The sequence below is a fragment of the Poecilia reticulata genome, linkage group LG22 (assembly GCF_000633615.1).
Source record: "Poecilia reticulata strain Guanapo linkage group LG22, Guppy_female_1.0+MT, whole genome shotgun sequence".
Classification (NCBI taxonomy): Eukaryota; Metazoa; Chordata; class Actinopteri; order Cyprinodontiformes; family Poeciliidae; genus Poecilia; species Poecilia reticulata.
The window spans coordinates 16,389,965-16,417,223 of record NC_024352.1 but is presented as its reverse complement, the minus strand read 5'-3'; the positions used below and the strand labels follow the sequence as shown (position 1 = coordinate 16,417,223).

General features: G+C 38.0%; 1 protein-coding gene and 1 long non-coding RNA gene across 4 annotated transcripts in view; one reads left to right on the top strand and one right to left on the bottom strand.

The window, feature by feature from the left end:
* zgc:103755 (CAP-Gly domain-containing linker protein 4) overlaps positions 1–25,801 on the top strand; it is a 31,599-nt gene extending 5,798 nt beyond the window's left edge. For 2 of the 3 annotated variants that reach the window (XM_008399690.2, XM_008399689.2), the window contains 10 exons: positions 5,535–5,783; positions 9,881–10,016; positions 10,130–10,255; positions 13,508–13,603; positions 14,987–15,181; positions 15,253–15,387; positions 18,393–18,516; positions 21,609–21,673; positions 22,657–22,735; positions 22,982–25,801. In XM_008399690.2, coding sequence (XP_008397912.1) covers positions 5,535–5,783; positions 9,881–10,016; positions 10,130–10,255; positions 13,508–13,603; positions 14,987–15,181; positions 15,253–15,387; positions 18,393–18,516; positions 21,609–21,673; positions 22,657–22,735; positions 22,982–23,348 — 1,572 coding nt within the window. In that variant the 3' untranslated portion in view covers positions 23,349–25,801. The remainder of the gene's footprint in view (positions 1–5,534; positions 5,784–9,880; positions 10,017–10,129; positions 10,256–13,507; positions 13,604–14,986; positions 15,182–15,252; positions 15,388–18,392; positions 18,517–21,608; positions 21,674–22,656; positions 22,736–22,981) is intronic. The other variant, XM_008399691.2, reaches the window with a different exon arrangement.
* On the bottom strand, positions 19–5,434 carry LOC108165838 (uncharacterized). Its single transcript, XR_001776154.1, has 2 exons — positions 5,043–5,434; positions 19–4,975 (listed from the first exon to the last, which is right to left on the bottom strand). It is a non-coding gene; the product is annotated as an uncharacterized LOC108165838 (long non-coding RNA).
* Positions 25,802–27,259: the final 1,458 nt, after the last annotated feature.

Here is a 27,259-nt window from a genome sequence, read left to right as displayed (position 1 = left end):
GTAGGTTTTTTTTTTTTCCCTTTTCTGTATAATCACACACCAACAGACTTGACTTCTGAATTTATGAATTATTTCAGCACACCATTTTAACTGTTTGGAGTTGCATGTTGGCACTGATCCATTTTCCCTTAATTTAGAAAGAGAATTGATTCTTTTTAATTCTTCATGGCAGTTTCAGACATCAGGAAATACATCTGCAAATACTTTCGTGATTCACTGAAGCAAATTGTGCTAGCTAATCTGAGCTAGTGTTATATTTACTAACATGTGTTGACTTGCAACTTCTAAAAGACTTTAAAAGGCATTTAAAGCTAAAAGAACCACACAATTTGAATTGTGTTGCCATCTATAAGTAAGAAGAACTATTTAATTGACCTTTAACCAGCATAAGATGTTGGAGTGATTTTTAAAGTTCCCTCCATTAAAAATGGAGAAAATGTAAAAAGATTTTTCTTTTTATTTATAGCTTTCAGAAATTCTAAATTTCATTTCTTGAAAGCTACAAGTAGCTGAACTAATTGATTGATTTAAATAGATAATAGATTACAGAGCATGGTTAAGAGGTCAAACCTTTTAAAAACTTTTGCATCTGGAGAGAACAATTTATGCACTTTTGTGAATAAAAAAATGCTTTTATTCTCTTGCCACAAAAACAAGTGAAATGCATTGAAAATGTAATTAAGCCATACCCAGTTGTTATCTTGTTCCATGACAGAGGGGAGAGGTGGGACAACTTTCAGCTATTTTATCAAAAGCTACAGAAAACATGTTTTCTATTATTAATGCTTCACACCCATACTCTGAGAAATAATTGCTTGGTATACAAGCTCAAATGGACTGTAAATAATGGGTCTAGACTTTATAAAAATGTCAGTACGGAACAGCGACCATTTCCTTCAGTACAGGCTGTAGCAGGGAAACCACAGGTGCATTTATTTATGTTGGCTTCCTGGGATCCTTGCTGTAATCATCTGTGTTATTTATTCCACTTTTTTTTGCTTTTGTGTGAAGAAAGGAGGTCTATTTATCTGCCCTCAGCTGCAGCTGTTTTTCTGTGAAAAGGTTCTGCAGTTCTGGAAATGTGATTTACATCAATTCCCACCTTAACAATCAGTTTCCACAGTTAGATATAATGTAAAAAAATTTTAAATTGGTTCATACAGGTCAATTAGCGTGCTTAATATAGTAAATGGATAATTAACTAATGGGTGGTAGCTATCTTAGTAATTTATTTCGGCTGAAATTTAGCTCATGAAAAGGCAAACTGGCTTAATACATATGGAAACGTTTTTAGATTTTTTGGGGGGGCTTTTTTCCAGGCTTGTACAAATACAAATATTTGTATGTCTGGGCTTTATTTTCTGTCCCATGAACTGTTAAATCCATCTTTCTAATATGCATCTGTCCACCCAGTTTTTAGCTCAGATTTTTCCAGATTTCACTGCTGTAGAAATATCTGACATTATTTCTTGGACCTCTCTCTGACCTTAGCATTTTGACATAATGCATGAGAAACCTCAACCTGTGTAGAGATGGTAAGAAATCAACACCAGTGGTTATTGAACTGAATATAAACGTCTGTCCTAAATCTATCCGTTGCCTCATTTAGCTCATATAAAGGCTCAATTGCATGCAACTCATGCTGAACATGATTAAACTGACACTGAACACTGTTTTTAAATTAAATGTCTTTAATTTTTTATCAGTACTCCTTCTACAAAAAAAGTTAAATAGAAAGTGTGAATACAAACAAATCAGTCATCTTGCTGTCATTTGATGACATTAAAATGCACCAGACTCTTTTAGGCCATAGATCTTAGATTAATTTATACTTTTCTATGAGGAGATCTCTGCTGTCAGTTCTGCCTGTATTGGTTTTTATGTTGTTTTAGTGCCAGCTTCCACTGGATGTTACCAAAGCACTATGCACAGTGATACAATCATTTTCTTGCTCTGCGGTGCGTCCATAAGTGCTCTCTCTGTTCATTTTCCAGCTTATTTTGGGGTGTGAATGCAAACCTAGGGCCATGCTTCGACTTGAATATTTAGACCAGATCTGGTCGGACTTTTGAATTTAGATATTTAAAGTTGTTAAGTTAATGGGAATGTTTGCTGCTTACTTTTGCAAAGTTGAAATATTTTTGCCTGAGATTTCATTTGTTATGCCAGTAAGATTCTTGTCCATGACTGAACCAAGTGTCTTCTGACTTTGCTGCCTTGGTTTTTTCATCATTTACCAGAACCACTTTGTTTACTTTGATCCAATTTGTTTATCATTACATGTTTTTTTCCCCTTTTTCTATGGAGATGGATGGTGTTCAATAATGTAGCTTTTGGACTTGGACTGAAATTGTATTTTCAACATATTCACTATTTCATGTTAATGTCTAACTTTTATTTTGTATTATATAATATTTATGTTTTAAAAATATTTATTTAATGTTTTTGTCAAAAGGTTGTCTTGCCTGGCCCTGCAAGGTTCTTTAGAGTAGACCTTGAATTAAAGCAGAGGAAACGTTTTGACTAAGAGAGGGTAATTGCTGTTGATGCAGATTTTATTAATTGAAAACAAAAAATCATATTATAAAACTATTTATTTCAGTAATTCAGTTGTAAAAGTGTAACTCATGTATTCATTCCTTTTCAAACAGTCCTGATGATTCATTTGGGAATAAATGGTATATAGTCTCATTATGAGACTATCCACAAGACTCATTATGAGAGTCTTGTGGATAATATATTTATTGAATAATATCAAGATAAATTGCTTCAATCAGAATTATGGTCAGTCTTTGTCCTTCATGTTGAGTCTGTTTGTCACCCACATTGTATTGTAGCTCTGCTTCCTGCCTGGGTTTATCTTTTTATTTTGGTGACGCCCAAAATCATCACTGCCTCCATTTAAAGACTTCTTGGTTACAACCTTGCTGAGGCACCGTTTGATGTAAACATTAATATTCAAGCATAAATAACTTTAAATATTTTGAATGATGCACCAAATTAAAACTCGGGGTTAAAGGCAGCAGGACTGACGCACATTAATAAATGTGATTGTTAATTCAAACTTTGTTCTGCCACAGAAAAATCTAACCATGAACCTGCTTGAACTTTGGAAATATAACTGTATATTGGCAAGGTTAGAGGAGAAGCGCATCGGTTAACGTATCCAACAATTTGAACTTTTTGTTTTTTGGACAATATCAGATTACATCGGTAATGTCTGACGTGTTTTCTCAAACACTATCGTCCCAAATTTTGAAATGCTTACCTGCAAGACTGTCATATATGTTCAAAATAATTTCTGATGTTTGTCATGAATAGAATTGCTTTTTTGAAATTCAGTTTGCCTATAAATTGTAGTGGATAGAAATGTGAAACCCTTTTCAGCAAATAGCCTCTTTCTGGCTGTAAATAACTCCAGCATGCCTGTTGACAACCCCGGAACATTATAATTTAACTGTTGTAGACACAGTGGGGCTGCTGTGTGGGAGAGAGCCATTTGCAGCTTGTCGATGTCGGTGTGGGAAAGAGTTTAAAGAATATCTTGCTGTGAGGCATTGCTTGGGATTAAATTTGATTATGAACTGTGATTAACACAACTGGATATGTGGAGATGACTTGGTTAGACCTTTTCCCAATAAAGAAAATATTGTATGAGTGAAAGTATAATAGCATTTCATTTCTTTTGCCTCAATGTCTCACCTACCCACACACAAGGCAGATTGTGAGAGGCGGACATTAGCTTAGTGTTTGAACATTAACAAGTGCAACCTATTTCTTGGTGTAGTATAGACCACATAAAATAACCAAATAAAGTGTTCCTGCTGAGGTTTCTCCTCTGTCAGACCTCTACAACAGCCTCCCTGTGCAGCATTTCTTCTGAAATATAGCTTGCTGACTCAAAGATGTCTATCTTCACTGTCGCAGAGTCACCTGGGTAAACCTTCATGTTACTTTCCGCTGATCAGCTTCTTTGAAATGTACTGATGGGGATTTCGTTCTGGGAGTTGAAATATAATTAAAGAATGTGAGAGAAATAAGTGATCTCTTTTGAAAGGGGCACGCAAGTTCTGATTTTTCTATGTGATGTAGAAGTGATAGAGTCTAATGTGCAATAGAAGTTGACAGGTGTTCTCATTAAAGTACAGAAGTCTTCATCGTAAACTAGATACAAGTCCTGTATTTTTCTCCTTGAGCTTGAAGAGTTACCTTTAAGCTTGGTCTACAGTAGCGCTGCAGTTGAGTAAAAGTAAAACTCTTATATTTGGGCACTGGGTGGCTTTTGATCTATGTTGGTACAGGACATGCATCACTGTGAATGATGACGCTGTCTTGCCAGCTTCATCCAGCATTGTCATAAGGTCTTTGGCTTTTGTTCTGAGGCTGTTTTGTACATTTCAGACCAAAACACTTTCATTTCTGGGACAAAAAAACCCATCTCCTTCCTCAGGGGTTTGATGGTTAGACATTCCCATCATGTCTATGCTTGCGTATAATTGTTTGAACAGATGAAAGCGGCTCCTTCAAGCATCTGGAAATTGTTCTCAAGGATGAACCAGAAAATTCTCTTCCTGATATTTTGGCAGATTTCTTTTTACTTCCCCTTTATGCTAAAAAGAAAGCAATGTGTTCAAGGTGTGGCTTTAGAATACATTCACAGGTGTACCTCTAATGAGCTCAAATGTGTCAGTTAACCTATCAGAAGTGTCCAAAGCCAAAGAGCAAATTATGACATCATAATTTGCTCTTCGTGGGTCATTCCCTCCTTCGGACTTTCTTACCTTTGCGGTTTGGTTAGTTATCTTAAAATGTCGTGTGCATTGAGACTATACTGAGGTTTGCCTGTCTTGGGAGTTTTTTTTTCATTTTTTACCTGATTTGAAAGCCTTTTGATAGTTTGAAAATTAAAGTAATTGCATAATTTATTTCTCATAGTCCCCTGCAGGACAATTGTTTCTTTTGAAACAATATACACCTCCATCCATCCATCCATCCATTTTCTTTCACCCTTGTCCCTCAGTGGGGTCGGGAACAATATACACCTACTCAAGGTAATTTGTTTTGGGTTTAATCTGCTGTCATAATATTTCATATTATTCAACTGGCACATATTAGGATCAGAACCACAGTTAATAAATTGCAGTTTAAAATAATTATAAATTAAAATACAAAATAAATGAATAAATTGAGCATTTTAGTGATTCACACAATTGAGCTGAGCTACCTGGAGAAATGAACTTATTTGCTACGATCCAAGTGCATTGACACAATTGTTCTTATTTTGATATTGCAAGTAGTGGCCATTTTCATTTTGGAGAAAATAGAAATGGTAATCTGTTTTCTGTGTTGCTTTTTTTTTATTGGATCAAAATAGACTCAAACATAAAAATGAAAGAATGCATAAATCTTCTATACCTGCTTAATATTTGGAGAGTGGTGGTTGTTTGATTTTACCAATTGCATTTTACAGTTTGTTTTTCTGTTTTAAATAAAATGAAATCCAGTTCTTAAATAAGTCGTCCCTCTTCTTCTAGAATGACAAAGGGCAGTCTCCAGCAGATGTTGTACCGGATCCACTGGATATGCCCCTGGAGATGGCAGATGCTGCCGCCGTGGCCAAAGAGCTCCGGACTCTGCTGAGGCAGGCTTTACCGAGACCCAGCTCCCCTTTATCCCTCACACTGCAAGGCCAGGTCATCCCTGCTGTCTCTGAAAAGGCCAGGCTGCAGCTCGCATCCATGGGAATCCAACTCGGGGATCGTGTTGTGATTGCTGGACAGAAGGTTTGTTTTCATGTTGCTGACGAAGGAAAAGAGACCATCTATTTTTTTCTGATGGAGAAGTCTTGCTTAGAGTTTATTCAAGCTGGATCAAATAAACCCCTGTTATTTGTTTTTCATTTATCACTACTGTACTAGATTAAGTTTCTAATTAGGATTCAGTGAGGTGAAAAAAACAAGAAACATTTTTAAAATAAGTCGTTTCCCAGCAGCAGCAAGTCACAATCTGGTATTTGTAGCCTAATATAGGAGTATCTTATTTAATTTAGCATTTAACAAGCCTAGACGTGATGCCAGTGAGGATGGAACCGAATCTCAGATTGATGTGACTATTTAGTATTTTTTATAGATCTTCTTAAACGCATTTCACAGGCTACACACATCTGTTACAGACTGCACCAGTGAGTGAAAGGCCTGTACTGATTATGCATCTTCTTTGCCTGTGAGTCATCTTCTTTTACACCTTTCTTTGATCTGCACCACAAACGGTGTTGACTAGACTGTGACTGTTGTTCATACTTCTCACTTGAGCTCATTACACATGTTTATTGCCTCAAAGTGGCACACTTGTTATCAGCACAAACCAGCACTCCAATGAGCATTAATGCAAAGTCTCTTGACAAGTCACAGTATAATTACAGGTTACGTTTTAGGAATATCCTCACTAGCAGGCAATTTATGCTCTTGGCTGTCAGATTGTTGCAGTGTCACAACAGTAAACTCAGTTTTTTTTATTTTGTATTTATTTGAGGTCTTGCATGTATCAGAAAATGCGTCTTTGTGATTAAATGTTTTTATACCTAAAGAAAATCTTCAGTCTTGTTGATCAGCTATGATCGGCTGGAACCATGTGTAATCCTTTTGACATGAAGCGCTCTAAGAAAGCAGAGACTCACCTCTCTGGGAAGAAAATATGTTTCCAAATAGGCCTGCGGCACAGCTGTGTCTAAATAGTTGCCATATTGTGTTTGTGCGTAGGTATTAATTTGAGGTTCCAATCACAAGTACCACCTCATTCATTTTGGATGGGTTAAAATTTATGATTGTTTCTGTTTGGTTGAATCAAATACCTGACTCTTGCTTTGGTATATTTTCATAACTCTATCAGAATCATCTTTATATTGATGTTTTTTGATAAATTTAGCATCTACAGTTTGAAGCTTTTACTGATTTTTTCTAACCCCCTCTTTTTCTGTCGTACAGTTATGCAAGTGATTTTGTGTGTGTGTGTGTGTGTGTGTGTGTATACAAAAAAGAAATCATTCACCTAAAGTAAATAGTTTTACTAATAACTTCAGGTGTCTAGCATCTATTATCTCCCCACCAGTCACAGTGACTGAATGCAGCAGAAAATTTGTCTGCCAACATAAGAATTAAATGGTGGACAGCAATTTGACCAAATCTCAGAACAGGGAGTCTAAGGAACTTGATCGAGACCCAACATCCTATTCTAGATTTGCACGAGTTGGAAGTATTTTGGCAGCCATTTCTAAAACTCTTCCAATTCAAAACCAGATCATTGTTCTTTCATATAATTTTAATTTTTTAAACAGGAGGACTTCTGAATTCTTCAAGGTCCCCTCAAACGAACAACTAGATGGTTGAAACTTGAACTCAATTGGGTGATCTAGCGACATAATTAACCGAAACAAACATCAACATCCATCTAATGTTAGACTCTAGTGATTTTTCCCAACACTTAATAGTAAGAGGTAAATGAACTAATCAACTTAAATTATTTTTACCAATTCCTCCAAGAAGACTGGTCAACTATTCAGCCAACATTGTTGGTGACTACTAAGAGCAATCTGAGGGATGTTTCGCCAAATATTAGTGGAGGTGTTTGTACAGCTCTGTGAATTAGAGAAAAACTGTGTATTCAAACTTGTGATCCCAGTTCTTGTTTTTTAGAAATAACTGAAGTTGTATGTGCTCTGATCATTCCACCCTGGGAAAAAGTGGTCCAACTAAATCTTTAAAGCCTTTAATTAATACAATTCTGACTGCATCTGTAAACCCATCGACTTGTAAAAAAGGTTCTGATCCAACTTATGAAACTTAGCTGAGTCTCGAGGCTTCTTTCATTTTTTACATGTCTGCTTGGCAATTGGACCTTTATTTTACAAGTGTATGAAATATTGTTTGGAGCATCTAGAAAGTCCAATTTTTGTTTCCACATTCAGAGCACACAGTTGCACAAATCCATTAATGCTGAAAGGAATGAACTTTGTATTTAGTTAAAGCACTCTGTTGCTATAAACTTGCCGGGTGTCTATTACCTTCAGGACACAGAAGAGCAAATTTGATGCAGTGATTTTAGGGAGTTGGTTTTTTTTCTGTGCAACTTTGAAGCACTAAAACACCGCCAGATCCCAGAAACTGAATTTATAACATAAGGGACTGCTTCTTCTGCACTGTGCTCAGGAGTTTATTAAATTTAAATGAGACCTTAAAAATTTTCAGTTGTATTGAAGCATGAGAGAGCATGGTCTAAGGATCCAAGTTGGTCAGATTTCAATGATTCAAAGGAAAAGTTACTTTTTGCAAGAACTTGCAAAGATCATATTAGGTGAGGCTGTTGGATTAAGAGTGTTGGAGGTTGTTAGATTTGTCAGCTGTGATGTCTAACTGGAATATTTTCAAATTTACTATTTAAATCAACAAAGCATTGCAAATAAGGTGCAAATATATTTTCACTAAATCAAATTATTCAATCTTGTTAAGTAAACTGCATGAGAAAACCAGGTTTGTGCAGTTTGTCAACCTTCAATCACAGATACAAATTAATTTGTTTGCTTCTGTGTGTGATTCTGAAATTAAAAATAAAAATATTGGCAAAATATTGACAATCTTCATGACAGAGGCTGATTGGACAGTAACTAAAACAAATTGCATTTTCAGTCCCACACAGTCCTAGGTTGCAGAAACCCATATAAAAACAATGAGCTAAATTCCTCAATGGTGGAATTAAGTTTTTTTGTTTGTTTTTGTTTTGTTTTTTTTACCCAATTGATGCACCGATATGAAATATTTTTGTATTATATATTTTTCACTACCCATCTAACACCTTGAAAAAAACTATCACACAGCCAACTTCCCCTTAATTTCTTTCTTTCAGTTAAACCCTGCAACTGCATCACTGTCACATGACCAAACAAATACCACATAACCAACCTCCTCAGCTCCAGAAACAAACTTCACCAAGATGGGAATAAATATTGGTTGTTGATATTGGCCTGGTTTAATTTATTGGAACAATACAGATATGTTAAAAAATATTAGCCAATACTGATGTTGGAGCCCGTATATTTTGCGTCCCTAATAACTACATATTCTGTGCTGGTGGTTTGTGAACACAGACTGACAGAAATCCAACATCCAATTTCCTTAACCACTGGTGTTGTCATGTAATTAAAAGTCTAAACATATCCTTACAACACACCTTCAGCTCTGGCTGCTCAGAGTCGCACTGTATTTGATTTCTAAAAGGTTGGCAATATTTTTAAATCTAGTTTGTTCCATGTTTAAAATGAAAATAGACATATTTTCATTTTAAACAACTGTTTAAAACATTCTGCTTCCTCTGAATTCATTATAACCAAATCACTGATACTGAAAATATAGTCGAGTCTTCCACTGAACTATGTTACAATTTCTGCACTAAAGAGTGTTGTTGTTGTTTGGTGTGATCTGGGATAGCTTAGGCAAACTGCTTTCACTGAATATCAGCTGAAACCAGCCGTTTCCAATTAACAGGTTCCGGTATACAGCTGATTAAAATAAAAATATTGAAATGATATTTCAATTTAATGTTTTGATTTGAGGCTTCATAACAAAATGTTGAAGATGGCAAACACCACAGCATAGTCTGAGTATCTGGCTACTATGCATAGCAGATTGACTGTATTTCACCCCTTAGGTGGCAGTGTTTCTCTTTATGTGCAACTTAGCTGTAGGTTTATTCTCCACATTACATCTTTCATAATCTCATCAAGGGGCTCATGTATTTATATTGAATTTTAATTGATAACTTGACGTTTTGACCCTCTGCAATTCAATACTGTGATGTTTTGTGTTTCATATTTATTTTGTGTTGGCAGGTTGGGACGTTACGGTTCTGCGGCAGCACAGAGTTCTCTGGAGGCCTGTGGGCTGGAGTGGAGCTAGATAAACCAGAGGGGAAGAATGATGGCTGCGTAGCAGGGGTTCAGTATTTCACCTGTCGTCTCAAACACGGTGGGCCTCGCCATGCTTCAGTGCTTAATGATCAAACACATTGACTCATCCACTCTTTAATCTGAGTCATGACTCTTTGTTTTGTTATGTGCTTTTTTTTTTTTTTTTCATAGGAATTTTTGCTCCCCTGTCCAAGATAAGTAAACCCTTGGAAAAACATAAATCGAGCTCTACAAAGCCGCCTCTGCGCCCTCCTCGTCGCATCGACGTGTCCCGCGTTACTTCCAAGATTAACACAGGTAAAAAAAAAAAAAGAGCTGCTCATGAAGTGCATTTGTTATTCAGACTCGCTTGAATCAGAAACGCTTATGAACAGGGTTTTGTTGTGGCAGCTTTGTCTGGTTGAACAATGATTTCCCTGGTTCTGCTCATAGGATTAAGCTGTGCTCTGGCTCTGTCAGGTTCACTGAACATTGCAACAAGGTGAAGCATGAAAGCTTTTAGGAAAATATGCTTCCCTGAGGAGGTCTGCCACTATGTACAGTAATAAAAAGGCATGTCATAACCTCAACCACAGAAATGGAGAACTTGAGAAGCCAACAGGCCCAAAGGAATGAAGAATTCCTGAATGTGGATGAAAAAATCTTGTCAAAAGGGGGCAGATGATTTTTCATGTCAGAGAATTTCTTGTACCATTCCCTGGAGACGGCCATAGATACATTGTTGGAGAAAAACGGCCACAGCTTTAGGGTAGCAAGAATGCGCCCCTAAATGGCTTTCTTACATTGTAATGCTTATCAAGAAAATTCAGATTATAAGCTCATTTTCATTTAACAAATAATGTTAAAAGATGCCGCTTGTAGCATGATATAGCTGTGTAAAATTAGATGGTTGTAAACCAGAAGGGATTTAATAATGCATGACTAATATTAATACATCAATTAAATTATCAATGATCCTATTACATCAACCTGTTTAAACATCTCCATGTTTAAACACGGATATTATGTGAAAGACCTTTTTGAGCTTCTCATCATGTTATGTTGTTATTCGCTCAACAAAAATATACATGCTTTGATTTTTTTTTTTTCATGCTTGTTTGAGAAATTGTTGAATCTTCACTGGTAGCCATTCAGGGATGCCTAAACACTTGCTCTCACAAAGTGCCTCCTATTTCTACGAATTGCTGCTATAGAGATACATTGCATTGTGTGTCCTGCCAGTTTTCATTCTAGCATTTTGAGGTTTTTAGGCCTCCTGCAGGGCAACTAAAGCAGGAGGAAAGCCATCAACTAAAAACGGTTTAGTCACATATAGATATAATTTTCATGCTTCTTTTTTTCTCCATTGAACAAGATCCTATTTTATTTTGCCTATCCTGAATGAACTATGTTACTGCATCCAAGATTTATTGCATCGTAGCTTTTTATATTAATCTTTCTTGAAAGTGGGTTCTGAACCACTGCCAAAGGACAATGCATACATTAGACTCTGCTCTCTCAGTCCTTGAACGCTCGTTTCCACCAACTTCTGACAAATGACTTCCTTTGTTAATTTCCCTCAGAAACCTTGTCTTATGTTTTCGTTATTCCTGCCACTTCTCAGGTTTACAGCTGTATTGTGGTGTTGTAATTGTCAGGGTTTTGAAGGCCGATTGATCGGGATGTGACTGGAATACCGGACCTCAGAGAGGCCTGTGCTGTTCGGTGATTGATAGTCCAATTAAGCTGAGTTTAATAACTAGGGCATAGACAGGCTGAATGGCCTGGCAGCCATTAATCACAAGGTGTGTGAGTGAGTGTTTACGAACAGCGTACAATGCATCTGAGGGCAAACGTGTCTGCGCTGTTGTTCAACCTGAACTAGGCTAATTTATGACTGCTCACTTCTCAGGCCTTTTGTCAGCCCAACTTTCAGAGACACTGGCATTTTACCGTCCCGTTGGTTCACTGCTGGAGAATGCTCGCTCGTGTTTATCGATCGGATTGGTTCACTCATTGTGCAACTGTCTGTTCTCTCTAACCACGTCAGTCAGGCATATGCAGGAGAATGCCAGCCTGGTCCCGATGAGGGCCAGCCTTAGAGTGCAAAGGGTGCATAGGTGGCATCACAAAGGAGCTCTGCTTAGATTTGCAAAGCCTCACTCTGCCACCTGAAGTGAATGTCAGGGCGTGGAGGGGGATGGATGGCACCTACAGGGCTCTGCAAGCTAAAGGTCAACTGACAACAAATGTTTGCTATTCTAAGTTTGAATGCAGTCAAGTGTATTTCCAGCTGTCTTCAATGGACTAAAAAAACATAAAAACAAACACAGTACCAGTCCGATTTTAGTATTTTCCTGTAAATAAAACTTGAGAATGTGTCGCCTGAATCCTCATTAGGGATGTTCTTCTCCCTACAATTGCTTCAGATATTTGCTCGATGATGTCCAATTAAAAATGTTTTGTGATTTAAATGGTAATTAATTTACTACTACAAGTGGGATAACACTGTACTGTACAGTTTTATGGTTTATAAGTTATTTTGTACCTCAAGTGGGAATACTGTTAGTAGTTTGCCATGTGAGGTTCTTTTTTTAAATGCTTTGTTTGCTGCCATTTCAGATTTGGCTTGGATTTAATTGCTTGTCTTGGCATATTTAAGTTACTTTGAAAAAATGTGTTTACTTGTTTTGTTATTTACATAATTCCTCCATTTAGGATGTTCTTTTTTTTAACTTTCCCTCTGAAGTGCTACACTTTTTACAGTTCACAGTTCAAGTTAGAACTTTCTATCTCTGTCATGTGTACTTGGGCGGGACACTTGACCCGCCTTGCCTGCTGGTCAGAGGGCCCGGTGTTGCTGGTGCAAGGTGACCTCACCCCAGGGCAGCTGTGGCTACAATGTAGCTCACCACCATGAATGGGTGAATGACCTCTAGACTAGATAAAGCATTCCTTCAACATATCATTACTCAAGTTAAAGTAAAAAGTACTTTGCAGTAGTAAACTACTCCCAGTAGTAAATATGTACCAAAAGATTACTCTAATAAATTTAATTGGTCACTACCCACCTGTAATTGTGACCATGGGGTTTTCTATATGGATGTGCCAATAGAAATATTTTCTTTTGTGATTTTTGGATTCTCAGATGGGACTCTTACTGTTTCTGTGAACTGACCTTGGAGATACTAACCACACTTCTACTGTTCACAAATGTCTATAATTTCCTCTGTAGCAACATAGCTAGTTTATTATCTTATTGCCGTTTTATTAAGGCATCTGTAAGTTAGTCAAGTGTATTTCTCTTAAATGCAGTGGACAAATCATGGGTGTACTTTATACTTAAATCTTTCTTTCTCTTGTTGGTTTCATGTTTGGTTCAATAAATAATGGCTCTCTGGAATCTACTGCTTCTGTGAACTTGAGGCTAAATTTGAATAATGTTTTGACCCGGTAAGGGCGTGACCATTTCATGCTGGTACCTTATGTCCTAGAAATGTGTGTGTGTTATCCTGTCTTTTTCTCATCACTGTGTGTGTAATTAAGAACTGAATGTCTCTGTGTGGAAAGGTTTATCACCCTCTGTTAAAGAAACACCTGACGGTGAAAAGCATCCACCATGTCCCAGTCAAAGCACAGAGGACAACACCTCAGTCAGTAAGACAGGTACTGTGGTGTGTGCTGACTCCTGAGTTGGTGTAGAGATTGTGGTTTGAGAATGTTTGCATTATTAGTGTAGAGCTTTACTAAAAGTGTGGAAACTATAAACCTCAGAAGCAACTTGATCTTGTGAAATTCTAATGCATAAATCCAGCATCAAGACTTGTTTTTCAGGGGAGCTCAGTGATGATGACAAACAAAATGTATGCTGAAAACATAGTGCAAGTTGTAGTGAAACATAGATTTAAAACACAGGCTAGAGGCTTCTTTTCCATTACTGTCTGTTTTTCAGTTTGTTTGGACCTGAATCCTCCTCTTAAAGCACTTTGGCACAGACCAAATCAATTACCCTCAGAGCAGCGGCCATTTAATGAACTTGCAGCCTGGGAAGGTCTGTGGAAGGTAAAAGCCTAATGAGGTCCTGCACCCAAATGGCCTCTAAAGAGGGAATTGGAGCCTTCGGCTTCATTTTATCCCCCCATGTTGAAGGAGGGCATTAACACGTTAGCCTTTAGTTGGATTCCAGTAATCGCTCACACCAAACAAAAGGAACAAGGTCTCTTGGTTTGTGCTACTGAAAAATCCAGCCTTAATTGTCTGGATTGCTATCCTGCATGTCACAAATAAATAACAGATCATTGTTAATCGTAGGTTGAGTCAGACATGAATGGAAAGATGGTGGATTCATTGTAAGCAGGGAACAGGCACATTTGGTTATTCCCGTTTCTTTAATTGCCTGCTGTTCTAATGTTTCCTATGCAGTATGGAACAGCTTGGTAAAGAGTGCAACTTGGTGTCAGTATTTTCCAGTAAAGGATAACATTGGAAACATCTTTTAATATCCATACTTTTTTCTATAGCAGTGTCTTAAGTGTTGTCCTTCCATTCTTTCATCCTCATGTACTTGTGTATTTCTTTTTCTCGCTTCCTTATTTCTTAGTATTCTTTTTTTTTCCCTGTATTTTTTCACTTTGTTTCTGACCTTCCTTGCACCTTTTAGATTTTCTTCCTTCTGTCCTTCAAACCTTGTCTTACTTCCTTTCTTTTTTCCATTGTGCCATTTTTTTTATCCTGTTGCCTTACCTTCCTTCATTCTAGCTCTTGTTTTTCTTTCTCTTCTTTCCTCTTTGCATTCTACCTCCTTTCCTCTCTGTGGATAACTCTTTGTCTTTCCCATGTTTTTCTTTTTCTCTTGTTCTCTCTGTCAGTCTCTTTTCTTCTTACGGAGAAAGTCTTGAATTTTACCTGAATAATGTGTTGGAACCCTGATGTTCCTGTTTATTTTCTGCTGTGCGATTTGGTGGGATCCTAACTTAAATGTTTGGTCTTTGAGTTATGGTTGCATATTCTTTCCCTAATCTTTTTGTATGATCCTCCTGCCCCCCACAGGTATTCTTTCTCGCTCCCTTTCATCTTCATCATCTTCGTTGGACTCTCGTCATGGGTCAGGTGGCCGACCTCGTCCGTTGCCTAGGCAGCGCCTCCCTGCCAGGCAGCGAAAGGAGAACATCTCCCCTGGTCCCAGGATGACACCATCACCTGCACTACACTCCTCGTTCCGCTCCTCAGCTCCTCCAGCTGCAGGTACAAAACACTGACCCAAAGGTTTCAGGAAGATCCTGGGATCATGAACCTTGAACTGTCTTTTGTTGCAGGCTTCAGAAGTAGAAACCCCTCAGGAAGCAGCTCGTTGTATGACGGCTCTGAGGTGCAACAGGGGGAGAGGGTGCTGGTGGCGGGACAGAGAACCGGTGTTGTTCAGTTCTGTGGAAAAACCAGCTTTGCTCCTGGTTAGTAAATATGCATTTTTCTCTGATCAGCACAAAACTAATCAGACTTTTGTGTTATAGCTTTGAGAAACTGTAACCTTGTGATAAGATTTTTACTTGCATCCCTTTCCTCTTTAAGAATTGCAACGGAAGATACAAAAACTGCACATAAATTATCTTCAATCTAATCTTTCTGCTCTGAGTCGTCATTATTTACAACAGGAGCCAGAGATGTAGAGACATCATAACAGTTTTGTTTCATAAAGTAATTGATGTCAAACAGGAGTTACTATTTTATTTAATTTTTTTAGATTCCTATGAAGTGATACACACATGGTTCTAAAGTTAAACATTCCTATTTTATGTTTTATGGATTTTGCTTCATACTTACATACTTGCATACTATAACAAACTACTGCAGTGGAAATTCTCTGGTTTAACAGGAAAGATTCCCAAAAAATTCACTATAATATAAAAAGCTGCTTCAGACCAAACCCCCACCCAACATAAACACAGCAGTTTACACGACTCATTAATATTTAGACAGCAGTTCTCCTCAGGCATCAGCCATGTATAAATAAATACTAATGTGTCTCACACCACTACGGGATTTCAGTCTTATTTCCCCCTTTGATACTCTTAAATCAGCACCGTTTCGTTTTAACTGAAGTGCACCAAAAACAAACATGTTTCCTTTTTCTTTTTGTTTTTTTAACTTGTTGACTGTGAGCATGTTAATGTGCAAAACTTAACTTTGAACTTTCTTTTAGTTGGGTAACTAGTTCCCATTTTTCAACCCATAAAAAAAATCTTATCTATCAGCAAGGGGCCACAAACAATGACCTGTATAGATGACTTATAAACAAGACATAAATGGCTTGTTTATAAGCTGCTTTGCATCTCTAAAAGTAGTCGCTCATTAGTAAAGGGCTTTTATAGTTTACAGTCATATGAAAAAGTTTGGGAACCCCTATTAATCTTAATTATTTTTATTTCTAAATATTTGGGTGTTTGCAACAGCTATTTCAGTTTGATACAACCAATAACTTATGGACACAGTAATATTTCAGTATTGAAATGAGGTTTATTGGACTAAAAACAAATGTGCAGTACGCATTAACACAAAATTTGACAGGTGCAAAAGTATGGGCACCTCAACAGAAAAGTGATTAATATTTAGTAGATCCTCCTTTTGTAAAAAAATAACAGCCTCTAGTCGCTTCCTGTAGCTTTTAATGAGTTCCTAGATCCTGGATGAAGGTATTTTTGACCATTCCTCTTTGCAAAACAATTCCAGTTCAGTTAAGTTTGATGGTCACCGAGCATGGACAGCCTGCTTCAAATCACCCCATAGATGTTCCAGTCTGGGGACTGGATGGCCATTCCAGAACATTGTAATTGTTCCTCTGCATGAATGCCTGAGTAGATTTGGAGCGGTGTTTTGGATCATTGTCTTGCTGAAATATCCATCCCTGGCGTAACTTTAACTTTGTAACTGATTCTTGAACATTATTCTCAAGAATCTGTTGATATTGAGTGGAATCCATGCGACCTTCAACTTTAACAAGATTCCCAGTGCCGGCATTGGCCACACGGTCCCAAAGCATGATGGAACCTCCACCAAATTTTACAGTGGCTGGCAAGTGTTTTTCTTGGAAAGCTGTGTTTTTTTTGCCGCCATGCATAACGGCTTTTTTTTATGACCAAACAACTAAATCTTTGTTTCATCAGTCCACAGGACCTTATTCCAAAATGAAGCTGGCTTGTCCAAATGTGCTTTTGCATATCTCAAAACGGCTCTGTTTGTGGCGTGCTTGCAGAAACGGCTTCTTTCGCATCACTCTCCCATACAGCTTCTCCTTGTGCAAAGTGCGCTSAATTGTTGAACGATGCACAGAGACACCATCTGCAGCAAGATGATGCTGCAGGTCTTTGGAGGTGGTCTGTGGGTTGTCATTGACTGTTCTCACCATTCTTCTTCTCTGCCTCTCTGATATTTTTCTTGMCCTGCCACTTCTGGGCTCAACAAGAACTGTCCCAGTGGTCTTCGTTTTCCTTACTATGTTCCTCACAGTGGAAACTGACAGGTTAAATCTCTGAGACAAATATTTGTATCTTTCCCCTAAACAACTATGTTGAACAATCTTTGTTTTCAGATCATTTGAGAGCTGTTTTGAGGTGCCCATGATGCCACTCTTCAGAGGAGATTCAAATAGGAGAACAACTTGGATTTGGCCACCTTAAATACCTTTTCTCAGGATTGGATACACCTGGCTATGAAGTTCAAAGCTTATTGAGGTTACCAAACCAATTGTGTGCTTCAGTAAGTCAGTGAAAAGTAGTTAGGAGTATTCAAATCAATAAAATGAAAAGGGTACCCAAATTTTTGCACCTGTCAAATTTTGTTTTGATGCATATTGCATATTTTCTGTTAGTATAATAAACCTAATTTCAATACTGAAATATTACTGTCCATCAGTTATTAGATATATCAAACGGAAATAGCTGTTGCAAACACCCAAATATTTAGAAATAAAAATGATTAAGATTAATAGGGGTTCCCAAACTTTTTCATATGACTGTACCTATAAAAGGTGAATTAGTCAGAATGACGCATCCATGGAGACACACCACAATCTGTAAAAAAAAAAAAAAAGAAATATCTGAAATATTATTTTGAATGTAAACCTGGTAAAAAAGATAATAATTTCAGACTTTATCTTGTATCTGTTGTTCTATGCTTGGATCCCTTCAGCCATCAGTGCATATTCTTCATCCATCAACCAACTCAGTGGTCTGTCAATTCAACCATCCAACTAACCTTCAAGCCTTTGACAAGAAAAATGTGCAGGAACAATGTACCCTCAAGTTTAATAGTTTAGCCTTGAAGATCTTTCTTTTGTTCACATTGTTTGAGTATCGCTGGTGACTTAGCTTCAGGTGTCGGAGAACATCTGAAATACAATAACTGTTCCGTGCATCTTTTCTTGTGTAGTTTTGATGCCTTTGGATTTATTTCCCTGCAGGTATCTGGTTAGGCATTGAACTGGACAAGCCAAGTGGCAAAAACGACGGCTCAGTGGGAGGCGTGAGATACTTCAGCTGCCCTCCAAAACATGGAGTCTTCGCTCCTCCATCTCGTGTTCAAAGGTGAGAACCTCCACGTTTTATTGCAGCCTGGCTCTTGCTCTAACAAACCTCATTAAGTTTTCTTCTGTGGTCATTTGCAGAGAAAATAAAACGGACTTGACCAGAAAAAAAAAATCGAATTATTTAACATTCATAGCAGATTCGACAATAAATCCCCAAGGCTGCTTTTGATTGCCCTCATATATACGTCTGATGGCACTAATGAGTTCCTTTGACAGTGTCATTTGCATGGCCACTGACATATTTGATTTTGCCCTCTATGCGGTAAACGGTTCTCCTCTGTTCTGGTGATTAACTTGAGTCAGAGTTATCAAACGTGAAGCCTAGAGCCTTCGCTCAGCAAGACTTTTCAATTTAATGTGACACCTTGTAATGAGCCAGATGCCGCAGCGTCTGCTTTTAAATGAAGATGACTAATATTTAAAGGAAGACATATTCACACAACAGGTTGTCAGCTAAACTGTACGTTAAAATGTGATGTCTGTGATGCATCTGTTTTTAGACGGCAAATCAGAGATGATTAAACTGCAGATTAGTTGCAGGGCTTTTTGGTTGTTAAACTACAACAACAAGGCAGTCTGGAAGAGTAAGCAGATTGGTTTTGTTGTAAAAATCTGAAAAAGTATAGAAGCATCAATTTTTCTGTTCTATTTCCATCATCCATCTTTTCTCAGCCAGCTAGCCCCTTTGCTATCAATGTAAGACATGTAATGCGTCTCCAAAAGCTTTTCAAGGTGTTCATTTCTGTGGTTGCAGCTTCCCAATTTGAAGATAAATCCATTTTGCTATACTTAGAACTGGCAGTAGTCAGCCACGTACCACTGTTGGTCTTTGTGTGTGTTGACACCTGATGGAAAAAGTAGAAAGCCTTAAGATTAAAATCAGACTCTGGCGGCTGATTGACAGACACTGAAATCAGTTTTCGTTTTTCACTCTTAATTAAATGAGCCAAGATGAAAACTCCTACTTTATTATTTCATAAAGACAAATATTTTCTCTGTAACTTTTTTGCTGGTAAAATCAGATACAGGTCAGGCATGTGGGAACACTAATCAACCACCCAGAGATTGCAATCATTCAATTTATCTTTAATTGGTTGTGATCCATAATTCACATGAAAATAATGAAAGTCTTTTTTTTATTTTATTTTTTTATTAAGTGCACCAAAACTAAGAACTCAAACCAGTTTCAGTTTATAAAAACAACAATTAAAAGCACTTTATTTATTCCAAAGGGAAAGTAAATACTGGCATCGCTCGTATCCTCAGTGTCGTTGTGGACGGTGATGCTGTGGGCTGCAAGGATCTCCTGCAGCAGTCAGTCTTTCATAAACTCTAGAGGCCTCTGATTGAAGACTGTTGCTGTCATGACATGTTAGCTCAATATCCAGGCAGCAGAGAGATTTCATGAACATGTCCTGGATTTCACCATCGGTTGTTGGCAAGCACTGCTAATCCACCTCATTTGCTGTTGCTGCTCCTCTTTAAATCCCAACCTGGCTCCACAGTTCGAAAGCTGAGCAGAGAGACGTTGGAGTCTGTGATATAAAGCTAAGACGCATCATGTTCAGTCTGATTCAAACTACTAAGTCTTTGAAGGAACCGAAACCACATTTTCTTTTGCATGTTCTAGTCGTTATCGGGGAAATATTGTAATCAGTCACTCAGGTGTCAAACAAAACAACAAAACCGTACCAGCCCCCAAAATTGTTGTTGTCTGGGATGAGAAACATTTATTTTCATGCCTGGATAGGGATAATCTGCCATCACTTATTTTCCCAGTGGATTTAAAATTGCTACCTTTATCTAAATACCTGTAACACATGTCATGTTTTTATGGACAGCAATCAGAAAATCTGCTTGGGAAACATGTGTGACAACCTGTATAACTACATATTGTTCTGATATTGGTTCTGTTATTTTGGCATGTTTACATGTTAATCTTCTTGCATTCAGTATGAAATATCAAACCCTGCATCTCTGCCCTTATTACATTTTCCCATGACCCAAAGGTTTCCTTTTTACTGTTGTAAACAAATTAAAGCTCCTGGTTTTTATGATTCCAATAAGTTTTATCAAGAATTAGGGTGCGTACGTAACGGCAAAATTAGAAAACCCATAATTAGTTTGCAGCATCTGTATTTTACACTGAACGTATACAACATGATTAAGTTCCAAGTATTTTGGCTGAACATGCAGCCGGGCTGCAGCTGTTCAAAGTTTTTTTTTCTCATCAAATCAGTTTCAAAAATGTTTTTTTTTTTTTATAACCTCAGTTTTTTTTTAAAGGTTTTTTAAGGTTATTTGAGCAGATGTGTTTCCTTAATTGTAAGGATTTCCAACGTGGCTGTTTATTAAATCAGTTTGTTCCTGGGGAAATTCTCTAACGGTATTATTCATGGAGTCACTGAGTTGAGTTACTGGACGGCACATTAGCAGCACAACGCCTCAAGTGTAAAATAGTCATAACTGAATAAAAGCCATTAAAAGGCAGTTGTCATCTATAACAATGTGTGAGTTTATCAGAGCTGATGGACTGCTGCACTTTAATTTCTTTGGATGATTTGTGTCTGCTCACATTTTCCTCTCAGGGTTTTCTTGTTTTTATTTTTAATTTTTTTGGCACTTCCTTTATATAGAAGCTGCGTTTTGGGGAGTCGGCTCTTGTTTCTCTTTCCTCTGTTATTTCCTAATTAACCTCAGAGTAGAGAGCGTGCATACTTTCCAGCTGTCTAATGAAGGATTTCGCGTTCTTCTCCAGAAGCTTGCTTCTCCTCCTTGTTTCTTCTGCTGTCAGCATCTATTGTGACGTATTGGGAAAGCAGACGCTCCAGCCTTTCACCAACGCTCTTTGATATTGTTTCTGTACTCTTACTGTTCTTATTTCTGAAGCTTATTGTTTCGTATCTGTGCTCAGACCTGGTATTTGTCAGTTTTAGAGAAGGTTAAGAAAACATTAATATGGCTGTTGCAAGGTTGCTACTGGCAACTATTTAAGTCGCCTTTGTTTTGAGATGTAAAAAATTCATTCTTGCACGACGGTTGCTTTAAGACCTCACGGAGGAGACTAATACTTAATTCCTTTCCTCCCAGGATCCACGGTTCCGTCGACTGCCTTTCAGAGCTCACCACATCACGTCTCAGTCATCCAGTCAGCGGTAAGGATTAGACTCAATTATTTGAAAAGTACAGCTGCAGTCATAGGTTTCCATGCACTCATCATGGAATGTCATTAATTTGGGGATTTTAAGCACTCATTAAACAGTCTTCTTCTTAAATTATAAAAACTGCAGGAGTTTTCAAAACACAAACTGGGGACAGAAGTTTGAATTTATTTATTGTTGAAATCCATGCAAGCCTAATTGTATACCTACAGTGGACAGGGATTGGGTGGTATGTTGTCATACCACAGTAACCCAACTGAATGTATTTGGACCAAATTACAATGATCCTGAATTTTTTAGAAAGGTCTTAAACCACACATTTCTAATAATAGTCTAATTGGTGGTGATTTCAACTTTGTTCTGGATACTTATTTAGACAGATCTTCAACTTTGCTAGTGAAATCTTCCAAAACATGCAACCCTGTAAAATTATTCACTGAAAATATGAACCTGTTATATTTTTGGCTGATTTCTAACTCATTTTAGGGAGCTCTCCTTTTATCCCAAAGTATGCAATGTTTACACTTTGTTTTTTAGTTCATGGGAAATTATTTTCTGACAATACGAAGTACCACAACATTGTCATCTCTGACCACAGTCCTCAAGAGAATATGCCCGACCTGAGATGTTGGACATTTAACCTTCAGCGTCTCCCAGCAACCAAGTTCTCTGAATATTTGTAAACACATAAAAAGCTTTTCGAAACAAACGATGATAATGTTTCTCCTATGATATGGGATGTCTCAATGACCATTTAAAAAGCTGCATTTACATCTTACCACCCATCTGTCAAAAAACACAGTTGAGCAAAGCAATAGAACTAGAAATGCTCAACAACCTTCTCTCTTTCATTGCAACACTTAATTTTGAGTGGATTGAAACTTTAGACTGGAGATATTTGTACATTTCTCTCTGTGAGGCCAGTTTTTAACATGCATCTCTGTGAAATATCCCTGACTCTTTTGACTGGCATGCAGGTACAATTCGTCGCAGCTTCAGCACATCATCAGCCATTGCCACACCAAAAGAGGGGAACAGGAGGAGCCCGGTTTCCAGGTGAGAATCTTTTCAAAACAGTTTTCACATCTTTCTTTCTTCCCGGAGCCTTTCAGCTTCATCCTAATCCTCCTGCAGCAGTGTCATAATCAGGAGTTTTGAAATAGCTACGGCACAAAAGAATGACCCGAAGATTAAGCCCTGAGCTCATAAATCACCTGATATTTCTTTTTCTCCACACGTATTTTCTCATAAATCTTCCTCGCTGTTTTTTCCCCACTCTATTTTCACAAACAAAACATAAAGAAGTCGCTCCACCCCTCACCGCCGTCGCTGGAGCACCCTGAGTGGCAGCAGTGGAGGACTTCCTGGAAGCATGGCAGGATCCAGTCTGTCGTCCTGCTCTGACGGCCAGGTGCGTCTCCATGTGGGCATGCAGGTCTTCCTGACCAGCGCCAACGAGATGGCCTTCATCCGCTTCTTGGGAACTACGGACTTTGCCCCGGGGCTCTGGCTGGGGCTGGAGCTTCGAAGCCCAAAGGGGAAGAACGACGGGTCTGTGGGCGGCCACCGCTACTTCACATGTCGGCCCGGCTACGGCATGCTGGTCCGGCCCAGCCGCATCACCTACCGCGGCATCAACGGTTCCCACTTGGTGAACGAGAAAAGCTGAAGACTGTTGAAAACTGGGGCTGGGTTCGATGCAAAGATCTTTGAACTTTTTGTATTTCTAACTTTTTGCATTCTCTGTGCTGCAGAACTAGGAGCTAAATTATGCTTATTAGTCTTTAGGGTCTAGAGGCAAAAAGCACTTTATAAAGTTAAAGATAAATTTTTTTTCATTAACCTCTCTGCACTACTTAATCTGATTGCACTGACAAGCCTGGTCGTCATAGAATAAGATTAGATTGGGTGTTTGCAAAACATCTTTTAAAACAAAGAGCTAATTTTGATCACATCAGCTGGGATTTTATCAAATAATTATGATTTATTTAAGAGTGTTTATGTGTCAATGTGAGTGCATGTCAGTCAGAGCACGCTGGAACCGGAGATTATGCAACAGGGTCATAATGTATGTGATGTCAAAGTTATTATGATTAAAAACGTTTATCTTAATCAGAATACAGCCACATTAACAGCATTTATTCTACAGACTGTTATTTTGCTACAGATACATGATTCTGTTTGGTGTCGGTTTGCATATTTAACCTGGTTAGGGATGGTTGGTAATGATGTGACTAAAAATATTTTTTATTTGAAATCTCTGCCATGTAATACGTTTTTTTGCCCTATGTGTTGCTGGTATGGTGGTCAGTCGAGTCGCCACTGAAAGACGGGAGTCGAGCCACTTAAAACTGGAACGTTGACATTGGGAAACCCCATATAAACATTCAGCGTCAGTGTCAAAAGATTTAGAATAAATGTATCTTTCTTGAAGTCCCTTATGCAGAAATTCCCATAAAATAAATGTCCACTAATCTGACCTGAATGCTTGACTCGGCCAAGTTTCATGGAAACTTTGTTGTTGCAGGGAATCATGAATCCTGTGAAATAATTGAAAAACAATTTGACAATGCAACTTTTCAACAAAATTACCCATTTTTAGTTATCTTGCAGACGCCACAAACTAAAATGTCCTGGTATGTCCCAGTTCTTAAGCCCGTTGAAAGGAAAACATGATAGATCCTCCATTTCCACATGTTCTTTGTTTCACACCATACATAAAAATAAAACACACACATGTACATTAAATATTTACCCTAGGAAAACAAAATCATGGAGTACTAATTTAAAATCTTTTAAGGATGCGGATCTACTTTAAAACAAAATTGAGATTGTCCTGTTTTCATGTTAATGGTTCTCGAACATCTGTACCAGTGCTGCTGGTGTTCGTTACACATGGAAAGCCGTTTGTCTCGAGGATCAGGTTTCTGAAACAAAGTTGGAGAAAGAAATTTTGTGCGGAAGATTCCCTCCTGGTGGAAATCCGTTCCCTTAATGAAATTCTGTCTGTGCGCCACAAGGTCGAGTTCGAATCGGATCTTCATCATTGCAGGGAGGTTTTTGCAAGCAGGCTGCGAGCCCTTCTGCCCATACAGGGCAAGAGCATATTTCTATCAAAACAAAAGCTCCTTTAGATGTAACATGCCTTATATGTTTGATGAGGAATAAACATAATTAAGAAAACATTTAAGCTCAGAATATATAGGAAATGGTTAAAAACATGCAGTAACCACACATTATAAGAAGCACATTTAGGTAAAGGATATTGACGTTTTGCCATAATCCCATACAGTCGGTGCAGTTACCAGAGATAGAGGTGTTATTGTAGGAAATATTTGTTTGTCCAGAAATCGAGTCCATTTTTCCCATGTTGTAGAATTTGGTCCACATTAATGAGTAGTTTTCATCCATTACTAACAAGGCTGTAAATGTTAATTTTTGAGACAATCATATCATCCATTTTTGCATAAGAAGTATTTTGTCCACCTTTTGTCATCTTAACTTTGGTAATCCATATAACAGTCCTTGAGTGAAGTATATTTTCATGGTGTAGCATTTAATGAGCCAAAATAATATGGTATATCTAAATTAAAACCGCTTAACACTAGAACTACATAATCATCCACAAGTTTCAAGAATATAAGCTGATTAGTGTGTCTGGGCAGCTCTGCAGAGAACGAGCCATTGATTGTGCATGTGGAAAACAAGGCCTCTGTTCAGTAAAACACTCATGGCCCGTCCAATTAGAGCATGCCGGCCACAACGGCAGCAGCAGAATCTCCAGCGGCCTTCCCTCATTGATCTGTTTTGGTCAGGCCCCAGGTGATTGAAAAGCTGAAGCCAAGGTTGTCTGAAATGTCTGCAACAGATGAATGGTAGGAAAAAAGAAAAACAATAAGTCTTTCTAAAGTTGAAACATTTCCATCTACACTCAGAAGAGCTCCTCCTTTATATTGAAGCCACTTTTGATGTATTCTCATTTCACATTTTCTTTGTTCACCTATAGTTTGTTGGATGGGAATTTATGCACTAATGAAAAGTGTTCACTGGGTGTGACAGAAGTGGTTCAGTCTTATGAATTTACATGTTAAAACCGTTAAATAAAATAAGTCTTTCATCATGGCTCTTGGGCTTTCAATTTCTTTCCACAAAGAACACAGAGGTTTCTTCGGTCTGTGCTGGAACCAGCGTTCACAAATTTGGCGTCGAATAGGAATGACATGCCACATTATGCCATGATTGTGGAGCAAATTGAGGTTTGATTGCTTGCTGTAAATTGTTTTCTATGCTTATTGTTTATCTCTATAGTCCTAAACAGAGGAGAGGGCTCAGCGGAGGCAGAGCTTACTCCTAAGTACTGAGATGGATTTGTAGGTGAACAACTAAATCCATATCATGATTGAAAACAGTGAGTAGAACCATTACTGATGCAGCATCTTGTTGGGGAAATTTCTGACCACCAGCCTCTCATAGCATTCTGTTGGACCTGTGATCCATCCTTAACTTTGCCTCTGTTCATTCAGGTTTTCAGACGTTTTTCTGAAATGTTGATGTTTCTGGGACAACTTCACCTGCTTCTAAAGTCAATGGAGAGGAACAGAAAATGTCATCAGGTTAGGACTCCAAACACTTACCAGCTCACAACTCACAAAAATCACTTATTTTTCATTTACATTAAAATGAACCTTCTCTTTTTTTCATTTTTTTTTCATTTCCTCTACATTCTAAGTTTTCTTGACTCCTTTGAGGTTTTACTGTCGTGTGTAATTCCTGAACATGTATGTATCAGATTAATCCTGTTATAAATATTTAGCCCTCCTTTAAATTACCACTAAAGTCATCCATCATGCTTGTCTGTCTATAAGTTACCCCTAAGGTTCTGCATCCAACCCGTTAGTTTATTATTTGGAGAAGTGGTTCTGAAAAGAAACAAACACATGTTCATGCTGTGTGGCAATATTACTTTTAGCAGAAGTGCCTATGAAAGCAAGTTGTAGATGTAAAAGCAAGCAGGAGACCTGCAGCCGATGAGAAATGCAGCGAGGGTTCAGACGTCACGCGGAGAAGCTGCGTGCAGGAAGAGAGGCTTTGAAATCATGAAGTAGCTTCCTGTGCTGCCTAATTGTGCCTACCCACATCCTCCACTTTCTTATTATAGATTTATTTAATAAGCTGTTGCTCTTTGTTCAGATGTGTTCTAAGAGGTTTATTGAGCATTCCTTCGCTATCTTGTCCTGCTTGGATTATATTTCTGGAACCTCTGCGTTGATCTTCTGTAGCCGTTTCCTCTTTTGAAACTGTGATCCCGGTAATCAAGACCAGAATCTCATCCAGGTTTTCTAATTCAAACATCGGGTGGCGGATACGGCGAGGAGGGACTTCTGTATCAGAAACCAACTGATGCATGTTTAGGGGACAGTTTACTGGTTTCTGAAGGAAAACGTACTTTCGTTCTTCCGATTTATGTCGTCTTTGAGCAATTTAACCCCGAGAAACTGAAAAATGTTAACATGAAACAAAAACCAGCTGAGCATCGTTGTGCATGAACACAGCTCCTTTAGGAGACTGACTCACGCCTCG